Source organism: Balaenoptera ricei, chromosome 10, assembly GCF_028023285.1.
Source record: "Balaenoptera ricei isolate mBalRic1 chromosome 10, mBalRic1.hap2, whole genome shotgun sequence".
In the NCBI taxonomy this organism is placed as follows: Eukaryota; Metazoa; Chordata; class Mammalia; order Artiodactyla; family Balaenopteridae; genus Balaenoptera; species Balaenoptera ricei.
In genome coordinates this window covers 21,347,291-21,372,322 of record NC_082648.1, presented here as the reverse complement: position 1 = coordinate 21,372,322, position 25,032 = coordinate 21,347,291, and the positions used below count along the sequence as shown (strand labels likewise).

The 25,032-nt window shown below is 38.6% G+C and overlaps 1 protein-coding gene across 15 annotated transcripts in view; it reads left to right on the top strand.

Moving 5' to 3' along the window:
• Positions 1 to 25,032, top strand: part of LMNTD1 (lamin tail domain containing 1) — a 431,818-nt gene that overhangs the window by 335,860 nt on the left and 70,926 nt on the right. For 13 of the 15 annotated variants that reach the window (XM_059935489.1, XM_059935481.1, XM_059935491.1 and 10 more), the window contains one exon: positions 22,025 to 22,104. The exons of 1 other annotated variant lie outside the window; for it this stretch is intronic. In XM_059935489.1, the coding sequence (XP_059791472.1) occupies positions 22,084 to 22,104 (21 nt within the window). In that variant the 5' untranslated portion in view covers positions 22,025 to 22,083. Of the gene's footprint in view, positions 1 to 22,024; positions 22,105 to 25,032 lie in introns of those variants that run through there. One more of the 15 variants, XM_059935496.1, reaches the window with a different exon arrangement.

Below are 25,032 nucleotides of genomic sequence, written 5' to 3'. Positions count from 1 at the left end.
AATACTTGAATACTAGCGCTAAACCATTATGTTTGAGCAAACCATGGATAGGATATACTTAACTATCTCAACTCACTTACATAGTCAAGGATTCCACAGTGTACATGCTCTTACTCCCTCCCTCTTCACTTCACTCCTTTTCACTGCCTGTGCTCAGGTGTCCCTATGCTAAACAAAACCAACAACACCCTCACCAAAACTATCAAACCTCTTCCTTCAATCTTGTTAATCTTCTCCTTCACTTGAATAGCAGTGTTCTTTAACTCATTTATCTCTGTGGTCTCCTCTTCCTTGTGACCTACTCATATCCTAACATCTTATATAATTTCTGTCTGATACCCCACTAAAATTGTCCTTTAATAATATGTATTCTTAATCACCAAATGCAATAGCTTCTCCTCAGTTTTTATTCTCCTTGACTTCCCTGGCATTTGATGATTAAAAAAACTTGACAGTTACAGATGTAGAGAACTAACTTATGGGGAGGGATAAATTGGGAGTCTGAGATTGACACGTACCCACTACTATGTATAAAATAGATGACTAATAAGAACTTACTGTACAGCACAGGGAACTCTACTCAATACTCTGTAATCGCCTATATGGGAAAAGAATATAAAAAAGAGTGGATATATGTATAACAGATTCACTTTTCTGTACACCTGAAACTAACACAACATTGTAAATCAACTATACTCCAATAAAAATTTAAAAACAAACAAAAACTTGATCCCTCGCTTAACACTCCTACCCTGGATTATAGTAGTTCTCTTCACTCTCCTTCTCTGCTTCTTCTGACTCCTGTAAACCCCTAAAAGGAGGTGTTTCTCAAGGTTTTCTTCTCTCTTTAAAGACTTTGCTTTGAGGGTCTTACCCACTCTCATGGGTTCAACTGTTGAAGGAAGATGGCTCCCCAATTTTCCTTCATTCTTAGCCTCTGCTGCCACCTCAAACTTCTTATGCCCAAAACCAAGCCCAACATTTTCCCCTGAAGTTGTGCCTTGAGACTTTCTCCTCATATCTGATTAATGAGACCACTATTTTCCCAGTCCAAATTAAAAGACTTCTGTGGCTTCTCCCTCCCCCCATCTAATGAGATGTCAAGCGCCATGGTGTCTACTTCCCTATACCCCTCCCATCACTCACTGTTTGCATTATTACCACTCTAACTCAGCCTCTCATTGCCTTTTTCCTGGGCCATTATCTTAATTTCCTAATAATCTGCCCCCCACCCCGGCCTCCATTCTCTCTTTTTTTAATGCAACTGTAGCCACCGGCCGCTGTAAGCCTGTGCTCAGAAGCCTTCAGTGTCCTTGCATTGCCTACTAAACTAAATATAAATGAAGGGGGCCTTAGTCTGCATCAGTTACATTAGGATGTCTATGAAAAGAGAAAGGGGGTTAGTAGACTGCTCCACTGCACATTAATGTCATCGGAATTGTGTCCTATGGAAGTGTTTCACCTAAAGGGGGATATAAGAGACACCAACTTTAATCAGAATACAGTGATCAGGATGGGGAATGACCAATGACCATATCATATAATAAGTGGTTTACAAAAATGGAGATATTCTGGCCATAAGGACCACATCTGGAAAAAAAAAAGATAGATGACTTTGGAAATGGACTTTGTTCTGTGTGGCCATAAGAGGTAGAACTTGAACAAATAAGATGGAGCCATAAGAAAAATGATTTAGGCTTACCATAAAGAGAAAATAGAACCAAACAAAGTTGGGACAGGAACTCTCAAGAAGTAGCAGATTCTGTTATCAGAGGTCGTTATTTAAACTAGATGCATGTGTGAGAATGTTATAGAGTTGACTCAAGAATATAATTCTTTTCAGTCAGGCAGTTGTTTGTTTGTATAGCTCTTTCTTAGTCTAGCAGGCAAGACCAGCCCACTTTTCCAGCTTTCTCTCTCAATTTCCACACATATCTATGCTATTTCCTAGCTGTAATTTCCTTGACTTACAGTTTCTCCTATCAAAATTTTACTCATTTTTCAAGGGCCAAATCTTTTTTTTTTTTTTAGTTGAAGTTTAGTTGATTTACTATGCTGTGTTAATTACTGCTGTACAGCAAAGTGACTCAGTTTTACACATAGAGACATTCTTTTTTATATTCTTTTCTACTATGGTTTATCACAGGATATTGAATACAGTTCCTGTGCTATACAGTAGGACCTTGTTGTTTATCCATCCTATATATAATAGTTTACATCTGCTAATCCCACACTCCCAGTCCTTCCCCCCCAACCCCCCTCCCCTTTGGCAACCACAGGTCTGTTCTCTATGTCTGTGAGTCTGTTTCTGTTTTGTAGATAAGTTCATTTGTGTCATATTTTAGATTCCACATATAAGTGATATATATGGTATTTGTCTTTCTCTTTCTGACTTACTTCACTTAGTATAATAATCTCTAGCTGCATCCATGTTGCTGCAAATGGCATTGTTACGTTCTTTTTTATGGCTGAGTAGTATTCCATTGTCTATATTATATGTACCACATCTTCTTTCTCCATTCATCGATGGACATTTAGGTTGTTTCCATGTTTTGGCTATTGTGAATTGTGCTGCTATGAACATAGGGGTTCATGTGTCTTTTTGAATTATAGTTTTGTCCAAGTATATGCCCAAGAGTAGGATTGCTCAATCATATGGTAATTCTATTTTTACTTTTCTGAGGAAGCTCCACACTGTTTTCCATAGTGGCTGCACCAACTTACATTCCCACCAACAGTGTAGGAGCGTTCCCTTTTCTCCACACCCTCTCCAGGATTTATTGTTTGCAGATTTTTTGATGATGGCCATTCTGACCAGTGTGAGGTGGTACCTCATTGTAGTTTTGATTTGCATTTCTCTAATAATTTGTGATGCTGAGCATCTTTTCATGTGTCTACTGGCCATCCATATGTCTTTTTTGGAGAAATGTCTATTAAAGTCTTCTGCCCATTTTTCGATTGCATTGTTTGTTTTTTTGTTGTTGAGTTGTATGAGCTGTTTGTATATTTTGGAGATTAAGACCTTGTCTGTCGCATCATTTGCAAATATTTTCTCCCATTCCGTAGTTTGTCTTTTCACTTTTTTTATGGTTTCCTTTGCTGTGTGAAAGCTTGTAAGTTTGATTAGGTCTCAAGGGCCAAATCTTATGTTACCTTTTTAAAGAAAATTTCTCTCCTCCCTTCTCAGACCCCACCATGAATTTTTGAGTTGTTCTTCCACTCCAAAACTTCAGTGCTTCATGTATCCATTTTGAGGCATTTAATATTCTTGCTCATGTTATTGGTGTATATTTCTCCTTTTGCCTAATAGGATGTCAACTTCATGGGGCAGGAATTACCTTTATGTCCTCTATAGGACCTGGTATAATAAAATTCCTTTCTTAATCATTCAGCATACATTTCTTTTTCTTTAGAATTAAAAGACTATACTAAAGCATCTCTAAAGAGCCTTCTAACCTAAAAAAAAAGTCTATGAATCTGGTTCTAGAACTTATTTAATAATGAATGTACAAAGACCTCCTTGTGCCCATATTGACTATGAGTGCAAAGAGTCACATATGCTGATGTCACACTGGTGTTGTAAGAAAGTTTTTAAAATCTGATTTTGAAAAGTAGGTGACTTTATTTTTTAAGAACTTTTGCAACATTCCTATTGAAATATACAACATATGTTCCTGATATAATTTTGAACATTAAAAGAATTACACATCTGTTTATATTTTTATGAAATTAAGTGACACTAAACCAGCGCTCCACAAAGTTAAAGGTTGTATAATTAAGAACATCCAAAAGGTAAACAGTGAACTCTGGCAAGACTTAAGAAAGGGAACATCTTATTGTGATATATCAGAAATTTTTATCACTCATCTTTCTCTACCATTTCTTCCTGCTCTTTGTAGCAGTACAGGTCATTTCCATTGTTGCCGATTTCTGCTTGGCAAATTGCTGCCAAGAGTCCAGATGTTTCTCACTGTGCATTTATAGAAACTTGTGCTGTCCGAATTTCAGAAGAAGGGCTCTAAGACTAGGTTAGATAAAAGTAGGAAAAAACCAAAACAAAACCCAGAGCAACTTAGAAAACTAAGCCTGAATTTTTTATTTGTTTCAACTATTTCCCCCCTTTCTTCTTCCCATCTGTGTTCGGTTCTCCATGACTCAGATTAGTGGGGCTAAAAGCCAAATTTGTTGAAAGTCATGACCTCCACCTCCAGGAAAATCCAAGTATATGGGAGTCTAGTGGGTTGGTTTGATCAGGTCAGAAGTGTCTTTTACTTTTGGTCCTTCTTAGGAAACAATCTTTGGAATCTTTTGACTGTTAGTCATTAAAAGCCCCTTAGAAAAAGTTTGAGAGAAAACTCTTCCATGCGGGTCTGAGGCAAACGTGATGCCACAAAGAAGAGGAAGTCCTGCAACTCCCTAACCACGTGGGCACCTCAGGAATGAACAAAACTCAGTGATTTTCCTCAAGGCACGGCTTATGCTTTCTGCTGCTTGCCCCTCTATCCTCTGACTTCCCCTCCCTCTCAGCCTAAACAAGAGAAAGTCATAATGATATGGTCCAAAAACAATCAGCAAGAAGGTTGCGAGTATTTTTCTTTTCACCTCGATGATGCATGCTCTAAAGAAAGAAAAATTTAGGATTAACAAGTTGCAACCAGAATCATGCTGCCCAATTACAAGTCTGATTTCATACTTTTCTGATGAATTGATGAAGAGGCTAAAATATACTAAAATTTCTTATGGCCCCCCTTCCTGCTTTTTCTGGTATTATTAATTAATTAAAATAAATTTCTAGATATAAAAGGAGCATGGTTAAAAATAATCAAACTTTCTGATATTACCTAAAACATGCTTTCTAACATTATGGCATAGGCATTAAAGTGTTGACAGACCATTCAGTAAAGAATTAACTTGGTTTTCAGCAAGAGTAGAACATGAGGACTGATGATTAAGTATTGATTTTCTTTTCTTATAAACTTGTATCTTGTGTTTCAAAAGCATTAGCTTTGTTTTGCAGGAGAATTGAATCTTCTCTTGAGCTTTAATCCCCACACATGTATGATTTCTCTGTAGTAACGTGGGTAGGATAATGGTGGCTGCTTTGGGCTCAGCCTTGGTGTAAAACACTTCTGCCAGTGCAGAGACTTACAGAGTAAGTGGATGTGGGGTATCTGCACACTGAATAATTGCTGTATGCAATCTACACTCTCTTAAGTCTAATTGGTAGACCAGAAAGCATTTTTTATAATTATTCCATGTGGAATAGTCTTGCCATAAAGATTTTAAACCTCGTAATCCCTTCCTGGAAACTTGTCTGGTGTCTAGAACATCAAAGTAATAATTAGACTCTTTACTCTTTTTTTTTTTTTTAATTTATTAATTAATTTATTTATTTTTGGCTGTGTTGGGTCTTCATTTCTGTGCAAGGGCTTTCTCCAGTTGCGGCGAGCGGGGGCCACTCTTCATCGCGGTGCGCGAGCCTCTCACTATCGCGGCCTCTCTTGTTGTGGAGCACAGGCTCCAGACGCGCAGGCTCAGTAGTTGTGGCTCACGGGCCCAGTTGCTCCGCGGCATGTGGGATCTTCCCAGACCAGGGCTCGAACCCGTGTCCCCTGCATTGGCAGGCAGATTCTCAACCACTGCGCCACCAGGGAAGCCCTAGACTCTTTATTCTTAAAGTAAACAATTTATAAAATGAAAGATGAAGCATAATCAAAAAAGCTTATGTAAAGTATATGTAATTTAAAAATAAGTAAAATGGGGACTTCCTTGGTGGCGCAGTGGTTAAGAATCCGCCTGCCAATGCAGGGGACATGGGTTCGAGCCCTGGTCTGGGAAGATCCCACATGCCACGGAGCAGCTAAGCCTGTGTGCCACAACTACTGAGCCTGTGCTCTACAGCCCGCGAGCCACAACTACTGAAGCCCGTGTGCCTAGAGCCCGTGCTCCGCAACAAGAGAAGTCACCGCAATGGGAAGCCCACGCACCACAACAAAGAGTAGCCCCCACTCACCGCAACTAGAGAAAAGCCCACGCGCAGCAACGAAGATCCAGCGCAGCCAAAAATTAATTAATTAATTATAAAAAAATAAGTAAAATGAATGAACTTATATCTACCACCCAGCTTAAGAAATAGAACAAATAGAGCATTAACAATGTCTTGAAGTCACCTGTGTGTCCATCCCCAATCCCAGCCCCCAGTAGGCACCATCAACCATTACCCTGAGTTTTGTGTTTATCAGTTCCTTGCTTTTCTTTGCAATTTTACCACTTATGTGTGTACATATCTCTAACGTGTGTGTAATTTTGTGAATTTTTAATTTTATATAAAAGAAATCGTACTTTTTTCCTGGTGACTTGTTTTCCTTAACATGTTTATGAGATTCATTCATGTAGATGTGTATAGCTCCAGTTAATCTATTTCTGACAGTTATATAAGTAGAAATGTTCTTCTTTCTCCTGTTGATCAACATTTGGATTATTTCTAAAATTTTGCTGTTATAAATGATGTTGCTATTTACAGCCTTACATATGTATTTCTTGGACAGTAATTGCCGGGTTGTAGGGTATACATGCCTTAGCTTTGCTAGATAATGCCCCAGTTGTTTTTTAATTTGGTTTCCAGCAACTTATAGGAGTTTCTGTTCTTCCATAGCCTCACCAAGACTTGATATTGTCATACTTTTTAAGCACATTTGGTGGGTCTCAAGTGGTATCTCGTATTTTTAATTTGTATTTCCCTGATTACTAACGGTGTTGAGCGTATTTTTAATGTTTAATGACCACTCAGTTCTGATTTTTTGCCCATTTTTCTATTGGAATGTTTCATTTTTATTTATTGACATGCAGACCTTCCTTTTAAATTGTGGAATGTAGTATACAAACAAAACTACACAAAACATCTATGTAAAATTTAATAAACAGTTTCAAGGAAATAATCATGTAAGTCCAACCTATGTCAAGAAATAAACATTTCCAGTATATGTAGGGAGGAGATCAAGACGGTGGATGAGGAGGATGCTGAGCTTACCTCCCCCGATGCACACATCAAATTTACACCTACGTGTGGAGCAATTCTCACTGAAAACAAACTGGGGACTGGCAGAAAGACTCTTCTACAGCCAAGGCTGTAAAGAAAGATCCACACAGAGTTGGGTAAGAAGGGAGGAGAAGCAATCAGGTCAGGGCCTGCACCCCTAGGAGGAGACAGAGAAGAGGTGGGAAATTACACAAGATCAGAGGTCCTCCCTGGGGACTGAGGGATTCAAAACACATATTGGGCACCCCAGCCCTGGGATCCAACACGAGGAAAATGAGTCCCCTTTGCTGGTTTAAAAACCAGTGGGACTTACAGGAGGGCCGTAAGAAACCAAGGCTCCATGTGTGAAGAGTGGTCACACACTTGCTTATTTCCCGGAGCAAGGTGGGAGAAGCAGATGGAAACTGCCCAGGGCTCTGGCCAGCAACCCGCCCCCATCCCCAGTGCATGCCCCAGCCCCTCTAGCTTCAGTGCATGTCCTCACTAGGGTGAAGTCTGCCATGCCAAGGAGAGTGAACACGTGGAGGGAACAGAGACAGCTCGGACCCAGTACTGCATCTGAACGGGGTGAGGGCAGCCATTGCTGGTGTTCTCGGGGGAAGTGGATCTGGAGCAGTCTGGATCTCAGACTGGCATTCCAGGACCATACCAGCATGTACCCTGGCCCACACTGGGTGCCCACTCTGGCCCCACTTCCTTTAGCACTGTTCCTCTCTGGGGTGAAGGTGCCATTGCCAGGAGATAGGAGCGTGCACACTTGGAACAAAACCAGCTCAGACCAGAACATCAGGGCTTCTGATCCAGCACCTTGGAACACAACCCCAGCCCAGAGAGGGTGGTGATAGCCACTGAGGATAGGAGAAACCCCAGACCACACATGGCTCTAGCTCTAGCGTCTCCATCTTCAGCCCCATCTCCCACCAAGGTGAGAGCTGCAAGTACACCCTGGGGGAAGATGTGACCCATGCTCACTTTAGATCCAGCTCTCCACCAAAGCCACTGGGGATATGCAGACTGCATAGGGATGCTCCCACACAAAGAAACCCCTTCAAGACCTGGATAGATGACTGTTTAACCTAATAGAGACAAAGAAAGCTAAACAAAATGAGAAGTTGGAGGAATTCATTTCAAATGGAAGAACAAGAAAAACCCCTGAAAAAATAACTAAGAAAACAAAGATAAATAATTTACCAGATAAAGAGTTCAAAGCATTAGTAATAAGAATGCTAACTGAACTTGGGAAAAGAATAGATAAACACAGTGAGAATTTTAACAAGGAACTAGAAAATATTAAAAAGAACCAGTCATAGCTGAAGAATACAATAACTGAAATGAAAAAGAAGGAATTAACAGCAGACTAAGTGATACAAAGAATGCATAAGTGATCTGGAAGATAGACTAGTGGAAATCACTGAAACAGAAAAGCAAAAAGAAAAAAATAATTTTTAAATGAAGACGGTTTAAGGGACCTCTGGGACAATATCAAGTGTACTAACATTCACATTATAGAGGTCTCAGAAGAAGAGAGAGAGAAAAGAGTGGAAAATGTATTTGATGAAATTATGGCTGAAAACTTCCCATACCTGAAGAAGGAAACAGATATTCAGGTACAGGAAGCACAGAGAGTCTCAAACAAGATGAACCCCAAAAGACCTGCACCAACATATCATAAGTAAAATAGCAAAAGCTGTTAAAGAGATAATTCTAAAGGCAGCAAGATAAAAACAAAGAGTCACATACAAGGGAACCACCATAATGCTATCAGCTGATTTTTCTGCAGAAACACTGCAGGCCAGAAGGGAGTAGTGTGATATATTTAAAGTACTGAAAGAGAAAACCTACAACCTAGGATACATTAGCCGGCAAGGTTATCATTCAGAATTGAAGGAGAGATAAGAAACTTCTCAGACAAGCAAGAACTAAACGAATTCAACAAAACTACACCATCCTACAAGAAGTAAAGTGAAAATGAAAAGCTTACCATAAGAAGTAAGAATTTATAGGAAAGGAAAAATCCCACTAGCAAAGCAAATATACAGTAAGGGTTGTGGATCAACAACTTAAATAAGCTAGTATGAAGATTAAAAGACAAAAATTGTAAAATCAACTATAAAAGGCAAAAATTGTAAAATCACCTATAACTACAATAAATAGTTAAGGGATAGGGGATAAATATGACATCAAAAACACAAAACATGGCTGGGGCGGGGAGTAAAAACGTAGATCTTTCAGAATGTGTTTGAACTTAAATGACTATCAGTTTAAAACAAGTAGATATAGTTATAGGCCAACATGTATGAACCCCATGGCAACCACATATCAAAACCCAACAATAGATATGCAAAAACTAGAGAGAAAGGTACACAAGCATACCACTAAAGAAAATCATTTCATGTGTTTGTTGGCTTATGACCCAAGATATGATCTATCCTGGAAAATGTTCCATGAGCACTTGAGAAGAAAGTGTATTCTGTTGTTTTTGGATGGAATGTCCTATAAATATCAATTAATTCCATCTTGTTTAATGTGTCATTTAAAGCTTGTGTTTCCTTATTTATTTTCATTTTGGATGATCTGGATGCTCAATATCACTAATCATTAGAGAAATGCAAATAAAAACTACAATGAGGTACCCCCTCACACCAGTCAGAATGGCCATCATCAAAAAATCTACAAACAATAAATGCTGGAGAGGATGTGGAGAAAAGGGAACCCTCTTGCACTGTTGGTGGGAATGTAAATTGATATAGCCACTATGGAGAACAGTATGGAGATTCCTTAAAAAACCAAAAATAAAACTACCATATGACCCAGCAATCCCACTACTGGGCATATACCATGAGAAAAGCATAATTCAAAAAGAGTCATGTACCACATTGTTCATTTCAGCACTATGTACAATAGCCAGGACATGGAAGCAAACTAAGGGTCCATCAACAGATGAATGGATAAAAAAGATGTGGCACATATATACAATGGAATATTAGTCAGCCATAAAAAGAAACGAAATTGAGTTATTTGTAGTGAGGTGGATGGACCTAGAGTCTGTCATACAGAGTTAAGTAAGTCAGAAAGAGAAAAACAAATACCGTATGCTAACACATATATATGGAATCTAAAAAAAAAAGCAAAAATGGTTCTGATGAACCTAGGGGCAGGACAGGAATAAAGACATAGATGTAGAAAATGGACTTGAGGACACGGGGAGGGGGAAGGGTAAGCTGGGACGAAGTGAGAGAGTAGCATTGACATATATACACTACCAAATGTAAAATAGATAGCTAGTGGGAAGCAGCTGCATAGTACAGGGAGATCAGCTCCATGCTTTGTGACCACCTAGAGGGGTGGGATAGGGAGGGTGGGAGGGAGACACAAGAGGGAGGGGATATGGAGATATATGTATACATATAGCTGATTCACTTTGTTATACAACACAAACTAACACAACATTGTAAAGCAATTATACTCCAATAAAGATGTTAAAAAAAAGAAAATGAAAACCATTAAGCCATAAGGGAAGAAACTAAAAGAAGAAGAACAAATAAAAACTACAAAAACAACAGAAAATAAGTAGTAAAATGGAAACAAGTACTTACCTATCAATATTCATTTTAAATGTCAATGAAATAAATGCTCCAACCAAGAGACATAAGGTGCTGACTGGATTAAAGAAAAAACAAGACCCATCTGTATGCTGCTTACAAGAGACTCCCTTCAGAGCTAAAGATACACACAGACTGAAAGTGAGGGGATGGAAAAAGATATTTCCTGCAAACAGATACAACAAGTTTTGCTGTGGTAGCAAAACTCACAGCAGACAAAGTAGACTTTAAAACCAAGTCTATCACAAAAGACAAAGAAGGGCATTACATAATGAGAAAGGAATCAGTACAAGACGACAATATAACATTCTTAACATATATATACCTAATATAGGAGCACCTAAATATTAACAGACATAAAAGGAGAAATTGCCAATAATACATACATATAGACAAATAATTACCATATAGTTTAAGGGCAATAATAGAAGCAGGAACAAGGTGAAAGTCACGTAGAGGAGAAAGTGATTAACTCAGAATTCAGGGTTTTAGGGGAAGGTATCACAGAAGAAGGAAGTGTCCAAACTGGTTTTTAAATGATGAGTAGAAAATTTCCAACCAGAGGAAACAGGATGGGCAAAAGCCTGGAGGTTACAATGAGTTCAGTGATTCATTATTGCTGGAGCTTTAAGCACAAAGTGGAAGCATGAAGGGAGATGAGGCTCCAGAGAAAGTCCAAGGTCAGATCACAAAGGGTACCCTATGGCTTATCAGGGAGTTTGAACTTTATTCTACAAGCAGTAGGAGGCCCTTTAAGTATGGGGACATGATCAAATCTATGTTTCAGGAATATTACCTTCAAGCTATTGTGGAATTTAGGTTGCTAGCTGTATAGTGGGGACTAGGGTTGGCTTGATTGATAGTAACCCAAAATAACACTACTTTAAAAAACTATGTCCAGAGATCCATATGGCATCAAAGTCCCCATGGTGTCAAAGACTCAGCCTCTTTTTGTATTGTTGCTCTCATGTGTGGCCCCAATCTAATGTCTAAGATGGCAGTATCCACAATACAGGCAGCAAACTTAAGTAGGGACACAGTAAAAGAGGACAAACTGTGCCCACCAACTGTCTTCTTAAGAAGATTCCCAGAAACTGCCCCATGACTCTTCTACTTACCTCCCATTGGCCAGAGCTTAGTCACATGGTCACACCCAGCTGCAATGTAAGCAGGGAAGTGAGGCAGAACAAAACAAAAACACAGGCAACTGGTAGTTTTTGCCACTGAGAAATAAGACACTGGAAGCACTGGAAGGGGGGTGGCAATAAAGAGACTACTGCAGTATTGCAGTGAGAAATAATGTGTTTGTGAAGATGAAGAGTGAAGGCAAGATCTGAGAGCTGTTTGGGAAGCAGGTAGTTTAAGAGTTTGTGATCTAGTGAATGGGGTGATGGCTCTTGGTTTCTGGCTTGAGTGATTGAGTAGCTAGAAGTATCACCATGGAGAATTTTCACCATCATAAAACAGATAGAAGGAAAAAAACAAAATGAGAAACAAAAAGCAAAACAGTTTGGATTTGACTTAAAAGCAAAAGGGGAGATACAAGTATCCAAATAACATAGGATGCTGGGTATTTCCTTCCATTCAAGACAGTGGGATAGGAAAACTTCCAGACCTAACTGACACCAACTAGAAGAAGGACTGAGGGCAAGTGAGTTCATCCTCTGGACCTTAATTTTCTCATCTGTAAAATACAAAAGTTTCACTAGATAATGTCTAAGTTCTCATCAGCTGTAAAACTGTTTGATTCACTAATCAGACCAGTCACCTGTGCTAACCATCAGGATGAAGTACACAACCTGGCATCACTCCAGTCCATGCGCGTTCCTTGCCAATGGAGAAAAGTAATTGAGGCGATATAAGTTCAAGTAAACACAATTTCCTGTGTAGTTGTTTCACATCTCTTTTCAACCTGGTTGTTGGAAACCTGGTTTAGTGCAGTCTGGTGGTATTAAACTTTGGCAAATTTACAAAATCTCTCATTAAGGTGGAGGTGGTTTTGCAAATTTCATTTCAAGATCACTTTAAAAGGTTTTACTTGGGGGAAAACGATTACTTTTCCTATTATGTCCGTAAGTCTACATGTGGTAGCCGAAAATATCTCCCTTGAGTTAAGAAGTATTTTCCCTTTTGGTTGGTCAAGTACACATTGTTCCACCTACTACAAAGGATTAAAATGACTTGTTTCATCACAGAGCAAAGTAATGGCCACAGCATGTTATTTTTGGCAGAAAGAACACTTTGTAATTGCTAATTTCCTATATCCAAATTCAGCTGAAGATTGCAGCCTGAGTCTACGGTACTTTGCAAGTCTTAACAAGCAGGACCCAAGGATGCTACCAGGCTTTGTAAAATGCCAGTGAATCTAGACTAGCAGGGAGTTTGCTAAGGATGAGCTTTTAGAAAGGAATGTTCAAACCCAAGACCCCAAGTGCCTTATGGAGATATGAAAGAGTCTGCAGGACACAACTAGTAGACTCAGATGTTTGCTTTGGCCGGTGTCTCTCTTCTCATCTTCATTGTGTTCTGTGCCTACAGGCAGCTGTCCTCAAGGTCAGACTCTTTTTTAAAAAATCAGCAACTTAAATGAGAACCAGTAGTGTTTTCAGCAGGTATAATCCATTTTACTTGGAAAGTGTTTCAACTACTATTTCTTTTGATACAAAAAAGTTTGGAAATCTGATATAAATATAATATTTTTGAACTCATCTCTTAGCACCAAATTTACATTTCTCAGCCAAAGAAAAATATTCTTTACTGAATAAGTATTAGATCTCAGTCTACAGTGAAAACACACATTTTCCAAGTGGCCAAAAGAAAACAAATGCTAATAAAACTATGATGATATAATCAACTTTGAAGCCACAGTTTTATATCCCTCTGGTTCCCAAATAATCTTCAACCCTGTCAGCTGTATTTTTTAATTAATTATTCTTTGCACTTGAAAAACAGACCTTAAAATGCAAATGTCTTTACTCTTTATCAAAGCATTACATTTAGGCCCATTTTCAGGATATGGGACCTGGGTTCGGGGTTACAGCTGATACCACCGAAATACTGCATACCTGATTAGGTTTATAAAATATCTTGAATTATGTAAAATCTGTGAATTCTCAAAATCCCAAACACTGTGTAGGACTTTTTGCCAGCCAAAAACTTGAGGTGTGTGCAAGAGCCACTGTGCTATTTGGCAAAAAGAACAGGCTCGTGTAACCACTGAGCAACACTCAAGGCCAGGGGTTCCCAACCCCCAGGCCACGGACTGACAGTGGCCTGTTAGGAACTGGGCCGCACAGCAGGAGGTGAGCGGCGAGCAAGCGAAGCTTCATCTCTATTTACAGCCGCTCCCCATCGCTTGCATTACCACCTGAGTTCGGCCTTCTGTCAGATCAGCAGCTGCATTAGATTCTCACAGGAGCTCGAACCCTACTGTGAACTGTGCATGTGAAGGATCTAGGTTGTGTGCTCCTTATGAGAATCTAATGCCTGATGATCAGAGGTGGAGCTGAGGCGGTGATGCTAGCGCTGGGGAGCGGCTGCAAATACAGATGATCATTAGCAGAGAGGTTTGCCTGCACAGAGACCATAATAAATCAATTGCTTGCAGACTCGTATCAGAACCCTATCAGTGAGTGGCAAGTGACAATTAAGCTGAATCTGGTGGCAGGCTTTATAGTGGCAAGTACTACAATTGTACAGCTGCATCTTGTGGGAGCCTTTAAGTCAGAATCTGACATGTATTTTAGTCCATGCTTGGCCCACCCATTATTTTATTTACCTCTTCCATCCACTCCTCTTTCCCACACTGCGCACTTGTCTCAGTCACAGTTTTGGTAAACCCACAAGCTAACCCTAGCCAAAATGAGTAAAAAACAAATGTTGCTGGAGAGCTTCTTTGAAAAGGGGAAAGACCTAATGATGAGACAGGAGAAGACTCTAAGACTGCCAACAAAAAGAAAGCTGCATTTAAAAGAAAATACCAAGAGTCCTACTTAAATTACGGGTTCACTGCAACAGGTGATTCACATTCTCCAAGCCCGCTTTGTATAATATGTGGTGACCTGCTATCCAACGAAGCCATGAAACATTCAAAACTGCTTCGCCACATGGAGACCAAGCACCTGCATTAAAAGACAAGCCTTTGGAGTTTCTCAAAAGAAGAAAACGTGAACACGAAGAACAGAAGCAATTATTGAAGGCCACCACTTCCTCAAATGTGTCTGCACTGAGAGCATCATTCTTAGTGGCTAACCGCATTGCTAAAGCTGAGAAGCCCTTAGTATTGGTGAAGAGTTGATCCTGCCTGCTGCTAAGGACATTTGTCATGAACTTTTAGGAGAGGCTGCAGTTCAAAAGGTGGCACATGTTCCTCTCTCGGCTAGCAACATAACTAGACAAATTGATGAAATAGCAGAGGATACTGAGGCACAATTTTTAGAGAGGATTAATGAGTCACCAAGGTACTCAATCCAGGTTGACGAGTCTACTGATGTTGACAACAAGGCAGCAATGTTCGTTTTGTGCAATATATTTTTCAGGAGGACGTGCGTGAGGATATGTTATGTGCACTTTTCTTGCCAACAAACACTACAGCTGCAGAACTATTCAAGTCTTTGAATGATTACATAACAGGAAAACTGAATTGGTCACTTTGTGTCGGTATGTGCACGGACAGAGCGGCTGCCATGACTGGACGGCTTTCTGGTTTCACTACTCAGGTCAAAGAGGTCGCTTCTGAATGTGAGTCTACGCACTCTGTCATCCATAGAGAAATGCTGGCTAGCTGAAAAATGTCACCTGAACTTAACAGTGTTTTGCAGGATGTGATTAAAATTATCAACCACATTAAAGTACATGCCCTTAACTCACATCTGTTCACGCAGCTCTGTGAGGAGATGGACGCAGAGCACACACGTCTTCTCTGATACACAGAAGTGAGATGGCTTTCTAGAGGTAGATCACTGGCCACAGCTTTTGAGTTACAAGAGCTGCTCCAGAGATTACTTTTAGAAAAACAGTCACCGCTGGAAGCACATTTCAGTGACACAGAATGGGTCATAAAACTTGCTTACTTGTGTGACATGTTCAACCTGCTCAACGAACGCAATGTCTCTTCAGGGGAGAACGACAACTGTGTTCAAGTCGGCAGGTAAAGTGGCTGCATTCAAAGCCAAACTAGAATTATGGGGACGACGAGTGAACACTGGGATTTTTGACATGTTTCAAACATTAGCAGAGATTTTGAAAGAGACTGAGCCAGGGCCTTCTTTCTCCCAGCTGGGGCATGATCACCTGTCTCAGCTTTCAAAAGAGTTTGAGCATTACTTCCCAACCACAAAAGACACCCAAAGTGGGAAGGAATGGATCCACGACCCATTTGTGAATAATCGATAATTGAGATCGCCTTAAAAGTATGTGTGAGACAATTTCAAATCTCCATACGTTCTGGATTGAAGTCAAGGCGGAATATCCTGAGATTGCCACAAAAGCACTGAAAAGCCTGCTTCCATTTCCAACATCCTATCTTTGTGAAGCAGGGTTTTCTGCAGTGACGGCAACCGAAACAAGATTACGGAGTGGACTGAAGATAAGTAACACACTTGGGTGTCACTGTCTCCCATTCCCCCGAGATGGGACCATCTAGTTGCAAGAAAACAAGCCTAGGGCTCCCACTGATTCTGCATGATGGTGAGTTGTATAATTATTTCATTATATATTACAATGTAATAAGACTAGAAATAAAGTGCACAATAAATGTAATGCGGTTGAATCATCCCGAAACCATCCCCCCACCCCGGTCCGTGGAAAAATTGTCTTCCACGAAACTGGTCCCTGGTGCCAAAAAGGTTGGGGACCGCTGCTCAAGGCCAAGCTTGTTCCTTCCTAGCAAGGTGACCTTGGGTAAACCAGTTAGCCTCTCTCACACAATTAATTTCTGATTGTTTCAATTGTTCTTTAAGTGAGAAAAATTATCACCTATTATTTCTTGTATGTTAGATAGTCTATCCAATCTATATCTATCATCTATCTATCTATCTATCATCTATCTAACATCTATCAATCAGTAAACTAGCAGCTTAATTCCTGTAGTTGCTGAAGCCTAAATCCCAGGACTCATCTTGTCTCCTCACCTCTCACAGCTCACTTCTAATCTACCACTGAATTCTGCCAGCATTTCCTTCCGAATGTACCCAGAATCTGACCTTGTCTCATCGCCTTCATTGCACATTGTTGAGCCCAGCACCACGAGCTCTCCTTCAATGATGGCATTCTTTTTTTTTTTTTCTTTTAGCTCCTTCAAGCTATTTTCAATACAGAAGCCAACGTGGGCTTTTTAAAGCTGAAGTCAGATTGTTACCGTGTCTAAGCTTATACTGCTTGTCACATGACAGGCCAATAATCGAGAGACAAGTTGTTGGGACAAGGAATAGTGACTTTATTTGGAAAGCCAGCAAGCTGAGAAGATGGCGGGCTCATGCCCCCAAAGAACCGTCTTGCCTGAGTTAGAATTCAGGCTCCTTTTATGCTATAAGGGGAGGGGGTAAAGTCAGACACTTCCTGGTTCCCATCTGCTTCCCGAAGGATGTATTCATTTCTTCCTTCCTGCAGTCATTCACAGGTGGGCCTGGTGAAGATGTTTCCTGTGAGCTAAACAAAGGTATTTTAGCTTAATGCTCATTACCTGGGAGGCAGGGTTCCCAGAGATGGGCCATTATGTATAATGTAAGCCTATAGGCAACATCCCTTTAGTGATTAACTTGTAATAGAATACAAATGTTCTTCCTTATTACAAGATCCTGTCAGCCCTTGGCTCAATGACCCATCAGACCCTGAGGATCTGGACTCTCCATCAGTCTCACTCCTCTTCCATCACTCTCTAACCCCTCCCCCCGCCTCTGGTCCCTCTGCCCCAGCCTCACCAGCCTCTTGCCAGACAGCCCTTGCCTCAGATCTCTGTATTGTTGCTTCCTCTGCCAGCAGAGGCTGGTTTACTAACCCAGGTTTGAGTTAATAAGGACAAAATATTAGCATTGAATCATTGGGAATGAAAAAGGTACAGTAAATCTAGAGCACATTTAAGAGTGAGATATTATAAAACTCAGTGACAAATTGGAGCAAGGGGATTAAAAAGGGTAAAAATAAATCTATGTTCCTATATTAACTAAAGATATTTAAGAATATTTTGTTATATTATTAAATAACATTATATATTATGTAACATAAAGTTTTTCAGGTATGGAATTAGTATGCATTTCAAAGTCAGCATTTTCAAAGTATCTCCTAACTCTAAATTCTATAATTAACAAGTACTAAAATATAATTATGTAAATCAAATACAGATATGCTTTCCCACATAACTGTGCTTATAGAATATTGATGCAGTCTTAATTAAATACCAGATTTAGGTTACTGTATGTAAGAAGAAAATTTTTCAGCTATGTGGTCTTATGAGAAGTATTTTTCTACTTCCAGAAATAATTTATTGAGAACCAATGAACTTTTAATTTTCTTGCCTAGTGAGATCTCATTTTGAGCATTCCACCTTTCTCTTGGATGTGTGTGTGTGTGTGTGTGTGTGTGTGTGTGTTGTATGTGTGTTTAATGAATGCACTAGTTCATCCACAAGCCAAAAAATTTAAATGGGTCACCGATTTGGGGCAACTCAGCTACCTATTATTTCTTGTATGCATAAAGTAAGACTGGTATTTTTAAAAAAAGGAACTTGTATTTCAACCTACGTGGATCAGATAAAGAAAGGCTCTCCCTGCCTGTCCCATGACCCAATGCCAAGGAAAAAAAAAAGTTTAAATAGTTCTAACTTATTAATAGCCTATCCAGAGAGCAAGGCTTCTGCCTTTGGATCATGCTGCAGTTTCTTTAAAGCAGTATGTGCACAGCACATTAGAGGAACACTTGTTAAAAATGCAGATGCTTGAGCCTCATCCCAGACCTTCTGAAAGGGATCTCTAATGCTGGAGCAGGAATTTGCTCCCCTAGTTAACTTACATATGTTAAAATTTGAAGATTACTGCAAAGAAAGTATATTCCACATTTGGTATGAAAATGAGCACCTAATGAGCATTGATTGAGGATTCTAAGTCAATATATAGAAAATATTCCCTTAACATATCAGGCATATGTTTTGTGCTAGGCACTAGGCACTGTTAAGAGCTCTGGGTGTACAGTTGTTATTATATTTATTGTTATTATTATTGTTATATAGCAGCTTTATTCAGAGGTCATTTATATATAATACAATTCACCCATTTAAAGTGTGCTATTTAACGGTTTTCAGTATATTCAGAGTTGTGCAACCATTCCAACAATTAATTTTAGAACATTTTGATCATTCTCAAAAGAATCTCCATAGCCTTTAGCTATAACCCCTCACCTCCCCAGCCCAAGGCAAACACTAATCTAGCTTCTGTCTCTGTGGATATGCGGTAAACATTTGCGTACAAGTTTTTGTGTTGACATATGCTCTTAGGTTCTTACATAGAGTGCAATTGCTGGGTCAAATTGCAACTCTATGTTTAACTTTTAGAGCAACTGCCAAACTGTTTTCCAAAGTAGCTGCACCATTTTACATTCCTACCAGCAATGTTTGAGGATTCTGATTTCTCTACATTCTCACCAACACTTGTTATTATCTGTCTTTTTGATAATAGTCATTCTATAATGTGTATGAAGTGGTATTGATCTGAATTTCCGTCATGACTATGTCAAGCATCATTTCATGTGCTTATTGGCCACTTGTATATATTCTTTGGGAAAATGCCTATTCAGATCCTTTGCCAGTTTTTTAAATTGAGTTACTTATCTTCTTGTTATTGAGTTGTAAGTGTTCTTCCATATAGTCTAGATAGTCCCTTATCAGATATATGATTTGTAAATATTTCCTACCATTCTATGGATTTTTTCATTTTCTTGGTAATGTCCTTTATTACACAAAAGTTTTTAATTTTGATGAATTCCAATTTATTTTTTCTTTTGTTGCTCATGCTTTTGGTGTCATATCTAATCATCTATTTCCAAATCTGAAGTCATGGAGATTTACTCCTGTATTTTCTTCTAAGAGTTTTATAGTTTTAGCTCTTACATTTAGATTTTTGATCATTTGAACTAATTTTTGTATATGGTTTGAAGTAGGAATCCAACTTTATTCCACTGCATGTGAATGTCCAGTTGTCCCAGCATCATTGGTTGAAAAGATTATTCTTTCCCTCATTGAATAGTTTTAGCACCCTGTAAAAAGTCAATTGACCATAGATGTGAGAGTGTATTTCTGGATTCTCGATTCTATTCTACCTATCTATATATCCATCCTTATGCCAGTACCATACTGCCTTGACTACGGTGGCTTTATAGTCAGTTTTAAGATCAGGAAGTGTGAGTGCTTCAACTTTGTTCCTCTTTTAAAAGATTTTTTGGCTATTCTGGGCCCCTTGAGTTTCCACATGAATTTTAGGTCAGCATGTCAATTTCTACAAAGAAGCTAGGTAGGATTCTGATAGGGATTATGCTAAATTTGTAGATCATTTAGGGGTGTATAACCATCTTAACAATGTTAAGCCTTCCAATCTATAAACATAAGATGTCTTTCTATTTATTGAGATCTTATTTAATTTCTTTCAACAATTTTTTATAGTTTTCACAGTGTATGTTCTGCACTTCTTTTGTTACATGTATTCTTATGTATTTTACTCTTTAATGCTATTGTAAATGGAATTTTTCTTAATTTTATTTTTAATTGCTCATACAAGTACATAGAAATAAAATTGACTTTTGCATATTGATTTGTATTGTGCAACCTTGCTGAACTTCTTTATTCTAATAGCTTTTTAGCAGATTCTTTAGGATTTTCCATATATAATATCATGTCATTTGCTAATAGAGATAGTTTTACTTCTTCATTTACAGTTTGGATGCCTTTTATTTCTTTTGCTTGTCTGATTGCCCTGGACAGTACTTCTAGTACAATGTTGAATAGGCAAGAGTGGACATCCTTCTTATATGGAGATCTGACCTTAGGGGGAAAGCTTTCAGTTTTCCCCATTAAGTATGACTTGAAAACAAAAAACACAAACAAATATAAAAAGAGTCTTACCCTTATGGAGTTTATAGTCTAATAGAGGAAACAGATAAGAATCAAGTATTTGCAAACTCTCTCCTTTTGGGCTTTTTTGGAGGTTTCATTACATATGCGTGATTGATTAAATCATTGGCCATTGGAGATTGAACTCAATCTCCAGCCCCTACCACATACCCAGAGGTCTGAGGGGTGGGAATGAAAGTTCCAACCTGCTAATCACACAGATGGCTCCCCTGGCAACCAGCCCCCATCCTTAGGTGGGGTCCAAAAGCCACCTCATTAACATAACAAAAGACATATTGATCACTATCATAACTTAGGCAATTCCAAGGGTTTTAGGAGTCAGTTCTGATTATACTGCTGAGAAATGACCATATGGCTGGTGTTATGTACTAGAGGTAAATTAAAGGCCAAAGCTTTCTCTTTGTCAAAACAGGAACTACCATTTTTTTTGTCCCTAAAGCATCTGGTTTTAAAACATCTGAATTCATCTCCAATGGAGGCATCTCTTTTGCTGACGAAATATGAGGAGCAACTAGGCAGTACAGTTAGTTAGTCAGTTGTCAGGATTGGTAATGTAATCATAGTTATTTTATTTCTCTGGCCCTCTGAACCTATTAGGACTAGGAAGGATCATTCTGAGACAAAGAAAATTTGAATACCTCTAAGTCACAAAATTTAGTAGAAAACAAAAATTGTCCCAAATTTATCACTCTTTTGATTAAATTCTATTATTCTAGGCATCTACTTCTAACATGGAAACTTGACAGATAGGAATAATTGATATTAAAAGGCGTTAAATCTAGGTTAGAAAATGTATTGACTTTTATTTTCCCCTGACCTCTTTCCCTCTCTTGAAGGAGTGGTCTTCTATAATTTAATCCTGATTCAGCACCCTTCCATAGTTACTAAGATTTACTTTTAAGTCTTCAGATAATGCTACATTTATATACAGCGTCTTTTTCAGCTCTGAATTTGGAGAAATTCCAAAGTCTATGTATATCTGTAGATTCCCAAGAGGTAAACCACAAAGTCAAAGGAGCTTAGTTCAAAGAATAAGGAGGGCAAGTAACCTGAGGCCTCTGTGCCAACAATATTCACTACTTTGGCCAAAACTTCTCAATTATAGGACCTAGGTTGGGGCAGGGAGAAGGAGCAAGGATCCTAAGGAATTTTTCAGAATTATGCAGATTTTTCTTTAGTTCATACCTGTTTCTTGCTGAAGCCGACAATGAGATTATTCTTAATTATAGAATCTTTTAAGTAAGTGACTGTTGTGATTTTTTATAGGTTCCAGAGCAATATTGTCATTTGGCGACAGACCTCCCTAAAGTGAATTATGTCTTTGTATGCAATCTACTGATGAACAGGTATGAAAATAACAGCTGATTTAAGTTAATTGTTAAATTGTAGAATGATAAGTTTGAAAGTAAACTTTGCACATCAACTTGACCATCTTCTGTTGATACAGATATATAGACTGGGCTATTTAGATCTGAATAAATTGTGAAGCAGATGGTACTTAAAGGTGAAGGGAGGAAACCACCAAGTTTTTTGGCCACTCTAGCATCCTTGTTAAGTCTTGAAAAACATGGAGCTAACATATAATCTCCTTTTCCTCAGTAAGGAAACATTTGATATTTGTTGGCTACGGGGCCCATGATGCCAGGGTTTTTATATCTTCACCTGGACAAGGAGGGATAAAAGTATGGTAGCGAAAGAGATCGGGGGAAATAAAAGTAAACACATTATCCAACCTAGATTTAATCCTTTTTAATATCAATTATTCCTATCTGTCAATTTTCCATGTTAGAAGTAGATGCCTAGGATAATAGAATTTAATCAAAAGAGTTTGGAACAATTTTTGTTTTCTACTAAACTTTGTGACTTAGAGGTATTCAAGATTTCTTTGTCTCAGATCACCCTTCCTAGTTCTAATAGGTTCAGAGGTCAGAGAAATAAAATAACTATGATTACATTACCAACCTTGACAGTTGACTTACCAACTGCACTACCTAGTTGCTCCTCATATTTCATCAGCAAAAGAGATGCCTCCATTGGAAATGAATTCAGATGTTTCAAAACCAGATTCTTTAGGGATAAAGAAAATAGTAGTTCCTGTTTTAACAAAGAAAAAGCTGTCTTTGGCCTTTAATTTACCCCTAGTACATAACACCAGCCATATGATTATTTCTCAGCAGCATAATCAGAACTGGCTCAGTAACAGGCATGTTGTCCATCGTGATAGCTTATGTACAGCTTCTCTGGGATGCTACCAGTGAAACTGTATCTCATATGCCTTTTCTTGCTCTTTTTCTGGTTGGAGAGGTTGGTATTCAAAATGGAAAATTTATCTACTAACTTAAATTAGTTCCAAGGAGACCAAAGTTCACTGTTCATGCAGGATTATATCCCATGTCCTTAAATACATGATCTCACTTAGTTCTTGTAACAACTTTGTAAAGGAGGTATCTATTTTCTGTTTTTGAAGAAGAGGAGATAGATCTCGGTTAAGTAGCTAACCAAAGTCACATAGTTTTTGAGAGACAAGTCTCAATTCAATTTGAGGTTTGTCTAATTCCAAAGGCCAGGCTTTTCCAACCTAGTTTCAGGAAGGAAAAGTCCCGAGAGTACCCAAACCACTTGTTATATCTGGCCCCCGAACATATCAAATCCATAGTGTAGCTTCGATCATAAAAGAGGTTGATGATCATTCGGGTATAAATCAGGCACACTTCATAGTTATTAAGGTAAAAGTAATTTTTTAGATAAAAGTAATCTATTTTTCAAAGAATTACTATAAAGACTGATTGTCTACATATTATCAACCTCACCAAGCATACAGGGCGTATCTGTGGTATTATGCCAGTCCCTGGAGATATGAGGATAAATAAGATAGCCCATACCCTTTATCTCACAGCGTCATGATAGAGATAGATCTGAAATAATGTCTATAATCAGGAGTGTCATTCAAGATGTTTACTAACTATACTGAAAAAGCACCAAGTAATCAGAATAGACACTGACTATCTATAGCTAGTATGGCTGAAGTGCATACTTATTGCCTATCAGCTTTGCCTTTAATAATGTAATTGATACTCAAATAGAGAAATGTGGAACATAGATGGAAAGGGATGGAGGACAGGGATGAAGGTGGTCATGTACAACTACAAATGATCTGAACCTTGAAGGATAAGTGGGAGTTTCCATTGGACAAAAGAGGACAGGACATTTTAGGCAGAAAAAACAACTATAATAAAAAAAAGGCTGCATATGAGGTATCTAAAACAGTGAAATTTATAGAATCAGAGTGGAATAGTGGTTGCCAGGGCTGGGGAGAGGGGGATGGGGAGTTACTAATCAACAAACATAAAGTTTCAATTAAACAAAATGGGTGTGTTCTCAAGATCTGCTGTACAACGTTGTACCTATAGTCAACAATTGTTGACTCTATTGTACACTTAATTTGTTAAGAGGGTAGATCTCATGTTAAATGTTATCACAATAAAATAAAATTAAATATAAGTAAATAAACAAGCAAACAAACCAAGGATGGGCAGCACTGAGAAATATCTAGTAACCTGCTGTGGTTAGATTATGGGGCTTGTGGGGAGAAATGGCTAGAGATGATGGTGGAGAGTCATTTAGGCCAAATCATGAGCTAAGCTAAGGATTTTTTACTTTCTTCCCTGGGCATCAGAGAACTCAAACAATTACATCTCTGCTTCAGACAGTTTTGGTGATACTGTAGAGAATATACTAGAGGGAGACCATTTAGGGGCTATTTCAATAGTTTAGGAGAAATAGGATGTGAGTCTATAATGGTATTATTGCAAAGAGAAGGGGCTGGAGGCAAGAGACATTTTTGACTATCTGTAATGGCTGATTGAGTATATTGAGGTGGAGAAGAAATAATCAAGGAGTCCAAAGCACTTGGCTTGAGCAACGTTATTGATTTTACTTGAGATTTTACAGGCAGATGGAGATAATATCTCCAGTATGTTTGGAAAGTGAGCAAGATAATTATCCTGGTTCTGTGCATAGCATGTCATGCGGAACACCCAGATGGTGAAATGAAATAGGCAATTGGAAATACAGATGATGGACAGTACCTGTTCTATACCATATGGATGGATATCCATATATATCCTTATATATATGCATATACATATTTTTTAACTTAATAGACAACTCACAGCCTAAGGAGGAAATACTTTAAAACTAAGATATGTAGTTTTATCGTTTGAGTCAATTTATAAATCGCATATCATAATTTATAAATATCAAAAGTATTCAAA